This window comes from Pantherophis guttatus, chromosome 1, assembly GCF_059756535.1.
Source record: "Pantherophis guttatus breed Tessera chromosome 1, ASM5975653v1, whole genome shotgun sequence".
Taxonomy (NCBI): Eukaryota; Metazoa; Chordata; class Lepidosauria; order Squamata; family Colubridae; genus Pantherophis; species Pantherophis guttatus.
In genome coordinates, this window is record NC_142063.1 from 204,292,923 (window position 1) to 204,309,436 (window position 16,514).

At 36.5% G+C, this 16,514-nt stretch overlaps 1 protein-coding gene across 4 annotated transcripts in view; it reads left to right on the forward strand.

Moving 5' to 3' along the window:
- The window catches only part of ATAD2B (ATPase family AAA domain containing 2B), a 73,882-nt gene that overhangs the window by 37,296 nt on the left and 20,072 nt on the right, over window positions 1–16,514 (forward strand). For 2 of the 4 annotated variants that reach the window (XM_034432198.3, XM_034432200.3), the window contains 6 exons: window positions 352–663; window positions 3,908–4,040; window positions 7,577–7,763; window positions 9,349–9,534; window positions 11,074–11,209; window positions 13,460–13,656. In XM_034432198.3, coding sequence (XP_034288089.1) covers window positions 352–663; window positions 3,908–4,040; window positions 7,577–7,763; window positions 9,349–9,534; window positions 11,074–11,209; window positions 13,460–13,656 — 1,151 coding nt within the window. The remainder of the gene's footprint in view (window positions 1–351; window positions 664–3,907; window positions 4,041–7,576; window positions 7,764–9,348; window positions 9,535–11,073; window positions 11,210–13,459; window positions 13,657–16,514) is intronic. The other 2 variants (XM_034432199.3, XM_087882336.1) reach the window with 1 other exon arrangement.

Sequence of the window (16,514 nt, forward strand, 5' to 3'; positions counted from 1 at the left end):
AGGAAGAGAATCCATTTTGTCATGGTTATTGCTTTATTACCTAGCTAGCTTGGGTGCAATTCCACTCATGTATCTATAGACCACCATTAACATTAATTTGTATGTGTATATTTTCACCTTTTTTTATAGGTTCCTAGATTTTCTCTCACAGGTTTCTTCATGTGGATTCTTGAGTATTCTTTGTTTAAAAGATAATTTCAATATTTATTTTCTTAGATCATCTAAATTACACACACTGCTCAGTGCAGTAGAATATTGCTGCTCACATTCAGCTTTGTGGACGTGCTTGACATGCACAAAATATTGATACTGCTTAATAGAACCACTGTATGTTTTATTTTCATGCCTTAGGATACTGTGGCGCTGACATAAAAGCACTTTGTACTGAAGCTGCCTTGATTGCCCTGCGACGGCGCTATCCTCAGATCTATGTGAGCAGTCAAAAATTGCAGCTTGATGTTTCTTCAATAGTTCTCAGTGCACAAGACTTCTATCATGCAATGCAGAATATCGTGCCTGCTTCTCAACGTGCTGTAACATCATCAGGGCATGCTTTGTCTCCCATCATAAGACCATTGTTGGAAAGAACCTTCAACGAAATGCTGGCTGTTTTACACAAAGTATTTCCTCATGCTGAATTCAGTCAGGGTGACAAAAGAGAAGGTATTTTCTATGTTTTTAATCCATTTTATGGCAACCCCTTAGTTCCTGTAGAAATCTAAGATTGCTTTTTTGAAATGATAGAGCGGTAGAAGTGAATGGCAATAAAGTATAAAATAAAAACAACAAAAAAGGGGAACAAGGAATAATCAATAATGACCAAATAGAATTGAATATTACTATTTGTACTATCTCTTAAACTATAACCAATGCAAAGATGCAACATTTTTGTAAATAATATGTAATAACATGTAAATAATGCATATATATGTGTTAACACCACGAAACCAAAAAATGTTGAATTGTACTGTTATAATAAAAAACCAATTAAAACAAGTTGATGGTAGAAAAAAAATTGGGCGTATATGAAATAATTTAAGAGAGTTCTTTGCTCTCTGAATTTAGGGAGCCAAGGGGATGACTTCAGGAAAACATTCAGAAACCATTATGAAAACAAAAAGTTCAGAAACTTGCCTTGAGTTTTGAGAAAAAAAAAGTACAGATAATCCTCAGTTAATGACCACTCATTCAGAAACCATTTGAAGTTACAATGACATTGAACAAGTGGTCGTTACGATTGTCCTTCAAATTCCCGCTAGGTGGCGCTGCTTCTCTGTTGTAGCACTGTTGTCTTAGAATACCCATTGAAAATCAGTCTTGCTCACTTTTGTAAGACTTTTTTTAAAAAATCATTTAATAACCAAATTGACCCAGACTCAATAGACACAAAACACTGGAAATTGTTTGGGTTTTTGTATTTTCCTTCAATGGATGGAAAGAGATTTTTATTTTACAACAGGAAAGCTTACAAATAGAGGAACATTGTAGATTATAAATGCCTTTGATTAGTGCAGAAATGAATCTTAATAATAAAACAATTTTCTGTTTTAACTGTTTTTTATAAGCTGTTTACACTATTTTCTTCAAAGTCCAATCTTACTATATTTTCATAGCTTTCTATTCTATATTCCCTATATATTTGTTCGTGACTGACTTCCATATTTCTGTTGTCTTATTCCCAGTGTATCTCTGCAGAATTGTTCAAGACCACTCTTAGACACTTAGACATTTATTTTTATAGAATTCAATCCGTCTTTTCTTTTTAGTTCATTTTTGCTATTTCTGTTCTGTCAAAGTCTTTACTTTTTTTAAAAAAATCTTTGCTTACTATTACTTTTTTTTAATCTTTGTTTTCCTTGTTTCTGACTGGCCTTCTTGATTTTTTTCCTCTTCGGAGTCTTTATTCCATTCGAAGGAAAAGGCTTGAAGACCTTTTGCCTCATAACAGTTCTGAGGGAAGGAATCATCTCTTTCTGTCTCCCCACTCTAGTTTTCTCAGTCGCTGCCTCCTTTTTGTAGCCTCTTCTGATCTTGTAGTTTGTCTCTTTACTTTGACTCCTGGGTTTGGGTTCCTAACCTCTTCCTAATGAGGCCTGTGTTAGCAGAACTTCCTTGCAGCCATCTTGCCTGCCCTCCTGCCCAGTGCTGCAATTTGATTGGCAGTTGTAGTTTGATTGGCAAATAAATCATCCTGACAATGAGGAAAGGCCAAGAAGAGGAGAACACAACCTCAGGCAGTCGGTCAATCCATATTCCCTCCATTCTAGCCTTTTGGAAATGATTAAAGAGTGAATTATTCCAGAAAGCATTTTCATGAGTTTGCTAACAATGTATTGTACAATATTTATTTCTCTTATTCTCATATATGTCAGAATTTAGATGTTTAAATTGTCATTTTATTATAAGCCACCAAGAGGTGATTGACTGCAGCAGGGCATAAACCCAATAAATAAATAATCAAATGCAGATAGTCCCCAGTTTATGACCATAATTGAGCCTGGAAATCATACTGGACATTAAGTGGGTCCTCGTGTGATTGCACCCAATTTTATGATTTGCTTTGCATCAGTCATTAAGTGAACCATGATAATTGTGATCATTGTGGTCATTGTCCACAATTGGTCATTGAGCAAATCCATTGTCCACAATGGGCCTTTTTTGCCAGAAGTAAATGCAGGTATCCAGCAAAAAAACTTAAATTGCAATCACATGACTGTAGGACATTGCAAATGGCCACAACTGTGAGCTGATTCCTAAGCACCAATTGTGTGACTGTGGGGAGAGAGTGGCCATTGTAACTTCAAATCCTGGTCATAAGTAGCCCTATGGAGGCTCATTGTAATTTTGAACAGTTGCTAAGCGACCAGTCGTAAGTCAAAGACTACCTGTACAGTAATTTAATTAGTTATATATTTCTTGATTTGACAGATGATAGTTATTGATTTTTAGACATTGCTGTGATCAGTCCCCAACAGTTAGGTGAATAAAGTGAGATAATGGGCAATGAGTATCACTTCTGTATAAGTGCAACTCTTACTTTTATTGGAAAATATTGCGGGAAGAATATCATTCAGAGCTTCTTCTACATTAATGTGATGCAGTGAAAAGTCTTGCAAATGCAAAGTTATAATTCTTTCCTGGCTCAGTAAATCACTGGACTGTGTTTAGCCAGACAATTGGGTGGGAAAAATATTGTGTTATCTATTCTTAATTATTCTAAATAATGACAGATAAGGCATTGAAATAAAGCAGCTTCATGTATGAACTTGAGTGAAGTGCTAAATATTAGGAAAAAATATTTATTTTGGGTTTTTTTATATATGAATATTCTGACATAACGTGTTCTATGTTTATTATTGCTCTCTTCAAAGTACAGATTTACTCCAAGCTCATTTTGTTTAGCAATATTTAGACTGGACTTGGCAATTTGACATTCTCAGAAACCCAAAAGATGCCTTAGTTTTCCCCTTGTATAAGAATGCAGAAATTGCATGACTGACCTTTAAATCTCATTGGGTTGGATTTTGTTTGTTATTTTGTCCTCAAAGTCAGAAAATGTTGAGACTACTTGGAACTTGTGTTCTGATAATTTTTTGATGAAGACTCTTAGGAGGTTTTTAAGTAGTTGATACAAAATACTTTTATTTCCTTTACTTTTTATCACTGTTTCTAACCAGAATGATAGCTCCTGAAGGAACTGTGTTGATAGCTGAGAACATCAATCCTATAACAGGGTTGAAAGAACTTCAAACAGATTAAATATTTGAATATGTTGGGGTTGACGTTTTAAATTTTTCTATGTGAAAGGATTGCATATATTAATCTGTGTTAGAAAATGATTGTACTTTTAATACTTTTAAGGGGATCAATATTATATATTAATAAAATTTTTATTTTAATTAAACAGGTGCACCAAATTTAATTTTGGATGATAGTGAAGATGAAAATGTTTCATCAATATTTGAAACAAGTTGCCAGCCAGGATCACCAAAGAAACAATTACCAGCTGCTGTACATAAACCTTACCTTCATTATACAATGTAAGTTAATAACTCTGGTACTGTATTCATCAAGAATTAAACAACATATCTCTTGCAATGCCAAGTAAGCATATTAGTATATTATGTACAACATTATTTTAATATAAAAATTGAGATGTCTAACAATTTTTTCATATATCAGATCTTGACATTAGGCTTTTAAGAACCAAACAGTACAAATAATGATTCTTGAGAGCTATTTAATGACTCTGTGGAAAAGTATATTTTTAAATGTAGTAATCCAATGCATTTATAATAGAGTTTGTGTGGTGGAGTAATATGGCCTCACAGTTCGAAGTTAAATATTATTTTACAAATAACATTGCTGTGGTAAATATTTAAGTGAAATTAAGTAAACTAGGCCTTGCATCATATTTTGTTTATTTTAATATATAGGCTGCACAACTCCATAATGACTCTGGGTAGTGTACAATGTACTGTACAAACAATACAAAAAGCAAATGTTTAGAGAAAAATAACCCGAATTGCTATATGCCAATCATTTCATAAGGGGTCTGCCATCCATTCCAGCCCAAGGCATCGAGGGAATAGCCAGGTTTTAAGGGCTTGTTTAAATAAGGTCATTGTGATGGACACACAAACCTCTGGGAGAATATTCTTCCAGAATCAGGTGCTATGGCAAATAAGATGCACTTCCCCCTCAGGTGATATAGTTTAATTGATGGAACCCTGACTATGCCAACTGTGTCAAATAATTTAGGGTGGACAGGAGCTATGGATAATGGACAATTCCCTAGGCCCTACATCATGAAGGATTTTATAGATAATAGCTAGCACCTTGACTTGCACCCAAAAGTCTGCTTATAACTATTGTTACTCACAAAGCAAAGATGTCATATGGACATGCCTTTAATGGCCTGTACTTCTGCCTTCTGGACCAGCTACACGTTCTGAATTGCCTTCAAGGACAGCCCCATGTAGAATGTATTGTTACAGTCCAAACGCAAATATGAAAGATTGTACCTCCTGCTTCTGATAGGATAATTGATGCGCTTGATGAATTTGCATAAAGGTTTTCCTAGCCACTGCTGCCATCTAACCATTGAATAACAACTGTGAATTCAGGAAGACCTGTTCTGTCCCCGTCTCACACACGCACACAAACAGACAGCCGGGGGTTAAATAAACTGGCAGAAAACCAATTCTTCCGATAAGAGGCTTGGCAGCCACCCAGTAACTGCTTGCCAAGAACTTTACTCATAAACAAAATATACACAGTTCAAGCATTGTCCAGTTCGTAAAATAAATCCAAGGCAGATAATGTTGTTTCCAAAGATGCAATGTGACTTGATAGTAGTTAGTTTTGTCCATCACAGAGTCTGAATGGCCACCTCACCTCCTTTTATACCCTGTGGGGTGTGGTCCAGTGACTCAGCTTAATCTCTGGCACGCCTTTTCTTCTGTTGCGCGCGCTTATCTCTGTGACGCTGCCGAGGATCCAGCCAAGACTCATTTCCCTGATCACTGTCCACCTGTGCCTGCGTGGACGTGCTTGGCCCCGGCCCTATCTCTTGACCTTCGGCGGACACCGAAGGCATTGCCAGAGAGGAGGGTCCTGGAGAGGGAGGCCTTGCCAACTCCTCTCCTTCACTCTCGGAGTCCTCTCCTGCCGATGACACAGGCTCAGGTAACGGAGCCACAACAAGACCCACCAAATTGGGTACCAGTCCCCCGCACCTTTTGGTGGGGTCCATTGTAACTTTGAACATCACTAAGTGACATGTGGTGATGAAATGTGGATGATCTGGAAACAGGTGGGTGTGTTAATATATCTGAAAACCTGACCTGAGAAGAGACCTCAGAAGTTATAGACTCAAACTAGGTCTAGGGAGCCACAGAAGATCTTGCTATTGTCATCTTGAGAGGATTTGATCAGTCAGAATCCAATACTAAATCAATCTAAGCAAATTCAAGTGACTATTTGCCGATGCCTGGAGCATTTTTCACTGCAAACCTCTAGATAATCTTGTGGCTTGTCCCTCTGCAGCAAGAAACATATCTTTTTAAAAAGGATAGACAGCTCTCTGTAGACACAGTAAGAGGCCTATATGATTTTTGCCCAGTGAAAGGATTTGTGAGGCTGATCACAAATTTATTGTGAAACATAAACCAAATCAGATAGGTTCATTTTAAAAAGTGTTTACTTCCTACACTTAATTTCTTTCTTGTGCTTTTTATATAACATTCTAAAAAACTGGGTGTCTCTCCCCCCCTCCCCCCCCCATGAATAGGAGGCATTGTGGCACCGAGACTTGTTGAGACTCCCAATTCTCTGACAGAAAAAAATTCTGCAGAGGTTTTCTTGAGAACAGATGGAAACAATTATATTCTTCCCTTCCAGTGGAAAAAAGACTAGTTTTTTTATCCATAGATGGATCATGGCTCTGGTCCAGGCTTCTTTTCAGAATACAAACAACAAACAAAACAGTGCTGCAGGTTTTTGGGAATCAATGGAAGCAATTTAGGGGGTAGGAAGGCACTCCAACCTGTGTAGGCCATCTAGAAAGTTTCATGCAGGTCAAGAGCTGCATTTTCTTATTTTGCTATATACATATTTACTCAGAATAGTTTTATTGCAATCATAATAAAACCAATAAAATATAGGGAGATTTATATTAAGGATATTTATATTTATATTAAGGATATATTTTGTAGTTGTTTTAAAAATCAGCAGCACACTTAAAGTCTTTGATATCACTTCTCTAGTAAATATGCTGGTTTTCATCTGTAATATGAAAGTTTCATTCGAGTTTTGATTCCGTAAAAATTTTGTAGTGTTTTAAGGAAATCTTTTAGGGTAATTTTTCTAGGGGAACAACATGATTGTCAATTTCACTAGGCAGAAAGCAAAGTGAAGTGGGCATAGCAGAGCATCTTCCAGAACACCCGGAAGAGCTTTGCAAGAGACATGGTTGCTTTAATGATTCAAAGAAGTTTAATTTTTTGTGTTGGGTTGTGTGTCGTGAAACTCTTAGTATTTAATACATCCCTATAATATAAGCAAAAAGACTATTCAAATAAACTTCATACTTAAAATTTTACAACAGAAAATATATAGGTTATTTAAATTGTTGTGTATGTGTGTTAGAACTGAATTAGTTTGTTTTTGTTCATTATGATCATTACAGTTTGTCATTGCCTAAATGAATTTCCAGTTTAAAACAGAGTAAAAAGTGAAATAGTTTAAAATAATTCAGGGTTATTCCTCAATAGTTTTTATTGTGATAGTTGTATTGCCCGGAGCAGGGAGGATATAGCACAGCTGGAACAAGTCTTTTATGTGGAATTAGTCATTTTGCTTTATTGCTTATATAGCACAATTCACATTAATCTCTTTGTGTGTAAATTGTAAATACAATATTTTGACTATCAAAGTATTGATAAATAGTTAGACAATGTTGAAAATATACTACAATGAAATATTTCAGGCTATTCACATTCTGCTAATGTAGTAAAAATATAGAAGTTATGATAAGTGCTTTGTGGATCTGAACAAAATATTATTTTTGTTGCAGGTCAGCTTATCACCAGCCCACATCTTACAGGCCAAGATTACTGCTTTCCGGAGAAAGGGATTCAGGTCAGACTTCACACCTTGCTCCAGCTTTATTACATTCTCTTGAAAAAATTGCTGTACACAGATTAGATCTGCCAGCACTTTATTCGGTCAGTGCCAAAACACCTGAAGAATCATGCGCACAGGTTAGTTTGCATTTATATCGCTTTTGATTAATATAGCACCTATTGAATTTTCAATGTGTATAGAGGCCTTCATTAAATTATAAATGCTGAATATATCAGTGTTCCTCTGAGGTATAGTGTTGCTAAAAATACTTAAGGATCCTTCTGTGATAGATTCCATATATAAAACAAAGTTTTGAAAAAGAGGTGGGCAGAGGTAAAGAAAGAACCTTCTTTCTGGTTATTTTTACTCTGATTTGTTAGTCAGATAGCTTTTTATGCTTATATTGTTTTTGAATGACACAGATTAAGCACACAGTCATAGAAGAAATACAGCTACTGGTTATATATGAAAAACAGCAAGTGGAGGAGAGGAATCTGTTTAAATTAGATTAAGATTAATCCTTACAGAATGAACTACTTGCTCTCCCTAGTGAAGCTTGAATTAAGCAAATATGCTTAAGACATGCCACTGAGCAGGATAACAATGCTGCAGCAACCATTTCAGAAACCAACTTTTTTAAAAAAAAAATAGATTTAGCAAAATTATTCATCACCAAATTGTGTTTCAGGACAGCATAGAAAATCAGTTCACGGGTGTTTTCATATTTTAAAATAGTTTTTCCTCTCTTCTGGACTTCAGTTTATGCCCAAGACAGATATTGGACTAGTGAACATTTTTTCCCCAGTTTTTTTGTATTGTAGTTCATTTTATTTCATATCCCACCCCAATTATAAGAGACAAAAAAGCTCCAGAAATGAAATATGAAAAACACATTTAAACAGAGTAGTAGAATTTAACTTAATTTGTTGGAGCCATACTTCTGAGATAAGAGTTTTCCAAAGGATGGGGGTTACCACTGGAATGATCTGTCATCTTGCCTATGTTCTATTTGCCTTGTGAGGAGGTGAAACTCTCAGGCAAATAGAATATATTGTGTCCCTTTTTATAATAGAGGAGCAAGGACAGTATGGGAGAGAGAAATAGTTTGTTGTTTGTTAATTTTGTAGGGATTTCGTAGATCCCATTTGGTGTATAGAAAAATAGTTTTTCAATAAGCAATTATGCTTCAAAATTAATACCGATAGCAATTTTAAATATTAATTTTTATGTATGCAATGAATGTAATATTTAATGTTTAGGTGCAAAGCCATTGTTTATAGTAAAAGATTGATGTTTTATTATATAGCATTTATTTAACAATTTAATGGAAAAGTTCAAGGAAAAGTTCTACTAAAGTGAAATATTTGATAAAATTAAATTTGCAAAATTTATGTAATTTATTTCAGTGTACATACTTTAGGTAATTTAAATAGTCTAGATTGGTTTGCAAAACAATATAGATTGGTTTGCAAAATAAGCTGTTTGCAAGTAAAATCAAAGTTTGCTAAATTGGAGCCTATAAAATCAAGGTTATCCAAAGAAAATTTGAAACCATAAATATACTTTATGTGACAAATGCTCCTATACGCATGTAAACGCTTAGGGATATTCTACTAAAAACATCTGTTTGAAATGTTCCATAACACTATTTCTGCCCTCAGTTGTAAGTATTGGTTAAATATTTAGTTAATGATAATTGTTAATGTTAATATTCTCAACTAGATCTTTCGTGAAGCAAGGAGAACCCTACCAAGTATTGTTTACATGCCTCATATTGGTGATTGGTGGGAAGCTGTCAGTGAAACTGTGAGAGCAACTTTTCTAACTTTGCTGCAAGACATACCATCGTTCTCACCAATATTTCTACTTTCTACCTCTGAAACAATGTATAGTGAGTTGCCTGAAGAGGTGAGCATGGAGTAATTTCTTGGGAAATAAACAAGCACCACTTAGGTAATAGCAAACCAGATCTGAAGCATCCTAATTTGTTGATGCAAAACTTTGTCAGTTTTTGTATAGGGGAGGGAAACCTCCACTCCACTGCTTTATGTAAGAATCTTTTTATATCCTAAGGAATTTAACAATTCTGTTGCTATGTGTTAAAAATAGAGGTTGCAATTTGCTAACATAAATTATTAGACAGAGAATTTTTTTTTAAAAAAATTGAATTAATAAGAGGCTGAAAATTTTATTTTTTGGGGGGGGGGGTGCCTCTGAGACAGTGTTGACTGCAGTTTTACTGATGAAATTTCAGAAGTGGTTTGCCATTGACTCTTTCCTAGATCTAAGAGAGTGTGACTGGCCCAAGGTCACCCAATTGAGTTTGTGTCCAAAGTGGAACTACAACTCTTAGTCTCCCAGTTTCTAGCCTGGTATCTTAACCGCTACGCCAAACTGGCTTTCCACATTTTTGTCTAGATGGTAATTATATTTACAAATGATCTAAAATGGAAGAAATATCTGATCTATATGCTTATGTTTTTACATCATGATTGCTGAAATAACTGGCTTTGTATTAATTGGAAAACATTGTGAACTGTTGATTTTCTTTTATATTACCTTGTTTTGACAATAATTATTGCCAATGAACTCAGTATAACTAGTTAATAATAAATTATTACTTGCCAAGATGACCTATCTAATTCTGCTATACCATATATAATAGAAAAGTTTGAATGGTCATTCTGAGGGAGGGAAGGGATTATCTTTTAATTTTTTTTTTAATGTTGTAAGATTTACAAATGAAAAGTTAGACAAAAAGAAGTTATAAAACTTATTATCATAGATACAAAAGAGCAGCCCAGTTTTAAACATAGCATGGACCACAAGGTGTAATGTTGATCAGTCTTTCCATTATGTTCATAGCAAATTTATAAGCAGAGAGTAAATACATGGTCATAGGTCTGCAGTTTGGAGGGGAGACAGAGAAAATGTTCTATGATGATTTAGATTTGCCTAAAGTGTTCTTTGGATACCAGTCTCTTCAATATTCACCTATTGTAGCCATATTCAAATGGTACATGGCTCTGGCCATCTGCTCTGTTTTTTCAGTGTTTTGTGGGACTCAATATTCTGGTCAACAGATGTTTTAAGTCAGTTTATTTTGAGAAAGTAATTTGAGACCAGATACTACTTTATAGACACCATGGAAAAATCCTTCCATAGCATTTAATCAGTAGTGTTGGGTTACAATTTTCATTCTTTGGACCACTGGAATAACTGATGTGGGCCACTGGGAATTGTAATCCATCATTCATAGAGAAAAGGCAACAGGTATACCTACAGGGACTTGAAATATTCCTGACAACATAAATTATGAAATGGCAGAATATTTCAATTCTCTACATACAGATTGATATTCTTCCTCACTGCTGAACCATTAACCATTGGTTATGAAATAGCCAGAATGTATTTTCAATATTTCTAATTGCCGCTATTTTCATGTAGGTGAAGTGCATCTTTAAAATTCAGTATGAGGAGGTTTTTTATATTCAAAGACCTAGCAAAGAAGACAGGCACAAATTTTTCCAAGAGCTCGTTCTCAATCAGGCATCAATGCCACCTCCAAGGAAAAAACACACAGGTAAATTAATGATTTGGAAAATCTGGAATGTATGTCTTTTCCATATGAAAATAATATTGTTTGCATATTTGAACATTAAAAATAACATCAATAGACCATTATACCTCATGGGATTTATGTTCAAATATAATTTCCTAACTCTTCAGTTTTAGCTTTAAGGTGGAATCAAAGTTCATGTCCCAGATCTGCTCACAATTAGCAGCTAATACACATTGCAGACTTGAGCATAAAAAATTAAGTGACAAAGATTGCAGGTCATGCCAAATTGAATGGTTAACAATTTCAGGATTATATTTCCAAGCTGGGTAAATGCAGGTCTGGGATGAAATAGTTAATATAGGTCACTATAAATGAAGGTGGAATGCTGCCTGTTCAGGCAAAATTCTTACTGAATTATATTGTGATAAAATATTGTGGCAATAATTAACCAGAAGATTTTTTTTTTTTTTTTTTGGTAATTCAGTTAAAAACATGACCTGCATGAACATTTTATGTAATAGCTCTGAAGAGTGGGGAATTCATTGGTGAGGATAATTAGAAATCGAACTAGACAATCTGACTTGTTGGGTCATTGTTGAATTTCCTTACGAAAAACTGATAGTGAGAGTTGGAAACCCTCCCTCCCTCCCCTTCCCAGAATACAAGTAAGTTGCTGCTGCTGGTTGGGGAAGAGAGTGAGGGAACACACGAGGGAGCAGGAAGCTGTCAGCGAATATTGAAAATGAAGATCACGTGACTGTAGCAGCATGGTGATGGCACTGAAGCAACAGCAGCACAGTGGATCGAAGCAGCCACAACTTCCCCAAATTTCATTCCCTTGAGAGTAATGGGTTGTAGCATTCTTTAAGTTAGTCCATTTGAGGTACTTTGGTTGAAATATGATGCACTATTTTGCCCAGTTAAAAAATTACAGACACAAGAATTTTAGTAGTATATAGATCAGGTGTGTCAAACTCAATTTCATTGAGGGCCGCATCAGGATTATATTAGACCTTGGGAGGCCAGGATGGGTGTGGCCAGGGTGGGCATGGCCAACTCGACATCACTAGTGCCTGTGGTGGCCCGAGCACTCTGCCAGCGAAAACAGGCTCCCGAGCTCTGTTTTCGGCTGCGACAGCTTCCTGCAATTCTCTGCCAGTGAAAATAGAGTCACCCACAAAGGCACTGCGAGCCGGTCCTTTGCTGTTTCCAGGATGGCTCCATGGGCCAGATCTAACCACCCCACGGGCTGCATCCGGCCCCCTGGCCTTGAGTTTGACACCTCTGATATAGATAGTTGGATAGTAGCCTTTGCCATTTTTTCCCTATGGAGCTACTTGGCATACCACTTTAAAAAACTAAATGCAACCATTGGCCTGAAAAAGTCCTATTCTCTTGGAAAATGCTTGAAGGGAATTTATAATCTCACAGCATATGGCTCTTAAGGCTGGTCCCAACTCCTTTCGGAATTAAGTGTCACAAATGTGTCTACTGCAGTGATGGCAAACCTTTTAGACACCAAGTGCCCAAACTGCACATGCACATGCTCAAACTAAAAGGTACGAGTGTGTGGACATGCATATGCACAGACATATGTGGACATGCACGTGGACATATGAACGGACATGTACGCATGCACAGCAGAGACCCAAAGACCAGCTGGCTGGCAGGAGGCGGGGCATCCCAGCACCGGCACCGTGGCAAGAGGTAAGATCTTTTTCTTTTGTGAGCTTCTGTTTCGTCGTTTGCAGGGAAACAAAAGTTCACAAAAGAAACGCCATGGAGATCTGACCTGGGGCAATGGCACTTGTGCCAGCAGAGCGGGCTCTGTGTGCCACAGGTTTGCCATCACGGGTTTACTGCATAATCTTTTACAGCAGCCTGGGGAAACTCTGGTCCTCCAATTCTGAATTCTTGAATTTCTCAATCCAATTAGCCCAATCGACATGGGCAGTAGTGAAGGAATGCTGGAAACTTGTAGAATATCTGGAGGAGCACATATTCTCTGTGGTCTATACTTTGCACAATTATCCTGGTATTCATTAATATAAATAATCACGTAGGAGCTTGAAATGCCTGCCATCGTGTTTGGTGTCAATACCTCCTTGATTGAAAGAAGGATGGGTACAATTGCTTATTGTAAAGTTCTACACTTCAGTGGTTCTTCTATGATTTATAAAACTGAGATGAGGAGCATAATGGTTTGGGGCTTTAGTATGTGGAGGTTATAATCAAAAAGCCTACTTTGCCTGACTTCAAGTTTTGTTTTAGCTGTTTCCGATATGGAGGTGCTTCCTCTTGCATTGCCACCTCCTACCCGCCAGTTATCAGAGGCAGAAAAGCAGAGAATGGAAGACCAGGAAGAAAACACATTGAGAGAGCTGCGGTTGTTTCTCAGAGATGTTACCAAGAGGCTGGCTACAGACAAGCGCTTTAACATCTTCAGCAAACCGGTGGATATTGAAGAGGTCTTGTTTCAGTAATGTGCAAACAATGAAGTTGACCTACTAGCAATTAATCCAAAATTTACCTCTTACTTATTTTCATAGACAATATCTACATCTAACCTATTTTGCGCATTTTCAGGGATGGTGGCATAATCTTAACTTTTAAAGCCACAGCTATCTTGCCGTAAACATCTGGCTAACACTGCCTTGTTCAGGCTGTAACTTCTATAATGTGGCAATAATTTTAATTGGTCACAGAAATAAATGCCTGAAGAAACAACATTGAGCTATTGGAAGTGTAAGAAAAAAATTAGTGAATTATATTGCCTAATCCAGAAAATTCTGCAAATTGGACATTAATCTCTCCTCTTACCTTTTTCTAGCTGAAGAGAGAATTGAAAAATTAAAGGCTTTAACTGCGCTATTTGATCTTACTATTTCTGTAATTATTGTATAACAAATTAACAAAAGGATTGGAATTGCCTAGTCAAGTTTGAGCCACTTAAAAAAAATGTGGGCTTTGCGCAGAAAAAGAAAAAAAAATAATTGTTATGAGGCAAAGCTTTTATAGTGTCATTTCTATAGATAGGATGTCATTTTTTAGATTAATCTTGTGACATCTACTCATTTTGGTCAACTTCAGAGCTCAATTTTGCACAAATAATTCAAGAAATAAAAATTGTGATGTGCTTAGGAAAAAAATGTAATTTCCATTATGCTAGCATGTACGGGGTTTGATTATTCACAGATAGAGCTATAAGATATGAGCTGCAAAAATGCAGATCACCACTAGGTGACAGCAAAGAGATACAGAAACTGAAAGGGAATTTTGCAACCCAAATCCCCTAATCACATTTAAAGGGGGTATCATTTATGTGCTCTTATATGATTTAAACCAGCCTTTCTTATCCTAACATTTTCAGGTTGTTCAATTATATTTTAATATTTCTATCAGCATGGGAATAATCCAAGATATGAGGGTGCTAATTGAGAAAGGCTGATCTAAAGAAACTGCACTTTACAAGTGTATAACTGGGCTGGATTTTAATTTCAGAGAAATAGCAGAAGGTGACACACCTTGGAGCCTAAAGAAAAGATATAAAAAGTCTACATACCCTTATTAAAAAGCCAGGTTTTTGAGATGGTAAAAAAAAATCAGGCCAAGATAAATCAGTTCAGATTTTTTTCCCCATCTACTGTAATCTATAAATTGTACAATTCAATTGAAGAATAAACTGAAATGTTTTAGGGGAAAATAACAATACAGAATAATGTGACTGCATATGTCAGATGTGTCATTCGTAGGCCACGTCCACCCCAGCTACGTGAAAGCAAAAAACATGATACATCATGTGACATCAATGTGATGCAGCGAGTTTGACACCTGTGGCATAAGTATTCATACCTTCTTATCCATAGGTGTGTGGCTGTGTTCATAATTAACATTCAAACTCATGGTAAATAGTCATTTCACACCTGCCATCAGTTAAAGTGACTCCGTTCAAGCCCATATAAAGTTCAGCTGTTCTAGTAGGACTTCTTTGACTTTTACTCGGTTGCCTCTGACAACAAAAACCATGGTCTGCAAAGAGCTTACAAAGCATCAAAGGATTTCATTGTTGAAAGGTATCAGTCAGGAGAAGAGTATAAAAAAATTGCAGGCATTAGATATACCATGGAACACAGTGAAGACAGTCATTAACAAATGGAGAAAATATGGCACAACAGTGATATTATCAGGAACTCAATGTCCTTCTAAAATTTATGAAAACTGGTCCAAGAGGCTGCCAAAAGGCCTACAGCAACATTAAAGTTGCTGCAGGAGTTTCTGGCAAATACTGGTTATGTACTACACGTGACAACAATTGCTTGTATTCTTCATATGTCTGGGCTGTGGAGTAGGGTGACCAGATGAAAGCCTTGTCTTACAAAGAAAAACATCCATGCCTGGCTACATTTACAAAAATGTACATCAAGTCTGTCAAAAGCATGTGGGAAAATGTGTTATGGTGTGATGAAACCAAAGTTGAACTTTTTGGCCATAATTTCAAAAAGTATGTTTGATACAAAAGCAACACTGCATATCATCAAAAGTACACCATACCCACAGTGAAGCATTGTAGTGGCAGCATTATGCTTGGAGCTGCTTTTCTTCAGCTGGAATTGGGGCTTTTATCAAGCTGGAGGGAATGATGGACAGTTCCAAATATCAGTCAATTTTGGCACAAAGCCTCCAGGCCTCTGCTAAAATACTGAAGATGAAGAGGAATTTCACCTTTCAACAAAACAAAAACCTAAGCATTCTTTCAAATCAACAAAAGAATGGCTTCACCAGAAGATCAACGTTTTGGAATGGCCCAGTGAGAACCCAGACCTGAATCTAATTGAAAATCTGTGGGTTGACCGGAAGAGTCTGTGCACAGGAGATGTCCTGGCAATCTGACAAATTTGGAGCACTTTTGCAAGGAGAAGAGGGAGCAAAGATTCCCAAGGCAAGATATGCCATGCTGATTGGCTCTTAACCCAAAAGACCGAATGCTGTCATAAAATAAAAAAATGCTCTAGTTTAAGGGTGTGCATACTCATGAAACCATCTTATTATACATTTTTATTATTTTTCCTGCTTAAAAGTTTTGAGTTTGTTTTTCAATTGAATTGTACAGCTTATGTTACATTAAAAGTAGAAAAAAAATAGGGGCCCTGGTCAGTAGCGGGTTTCAATTTTGTTCGCTATGCATACGTGTGACACTTCTGCGCATGCACAGAGATGTCCGGGTGGGTGGGCGGAGCCTCCCACTGTCACCACTACCGGTTCGCCCAATCCGGGGCAAACCGGTAGCAACCCACTACTGGCCCTGGTGATACAGTGGTTAGAATAC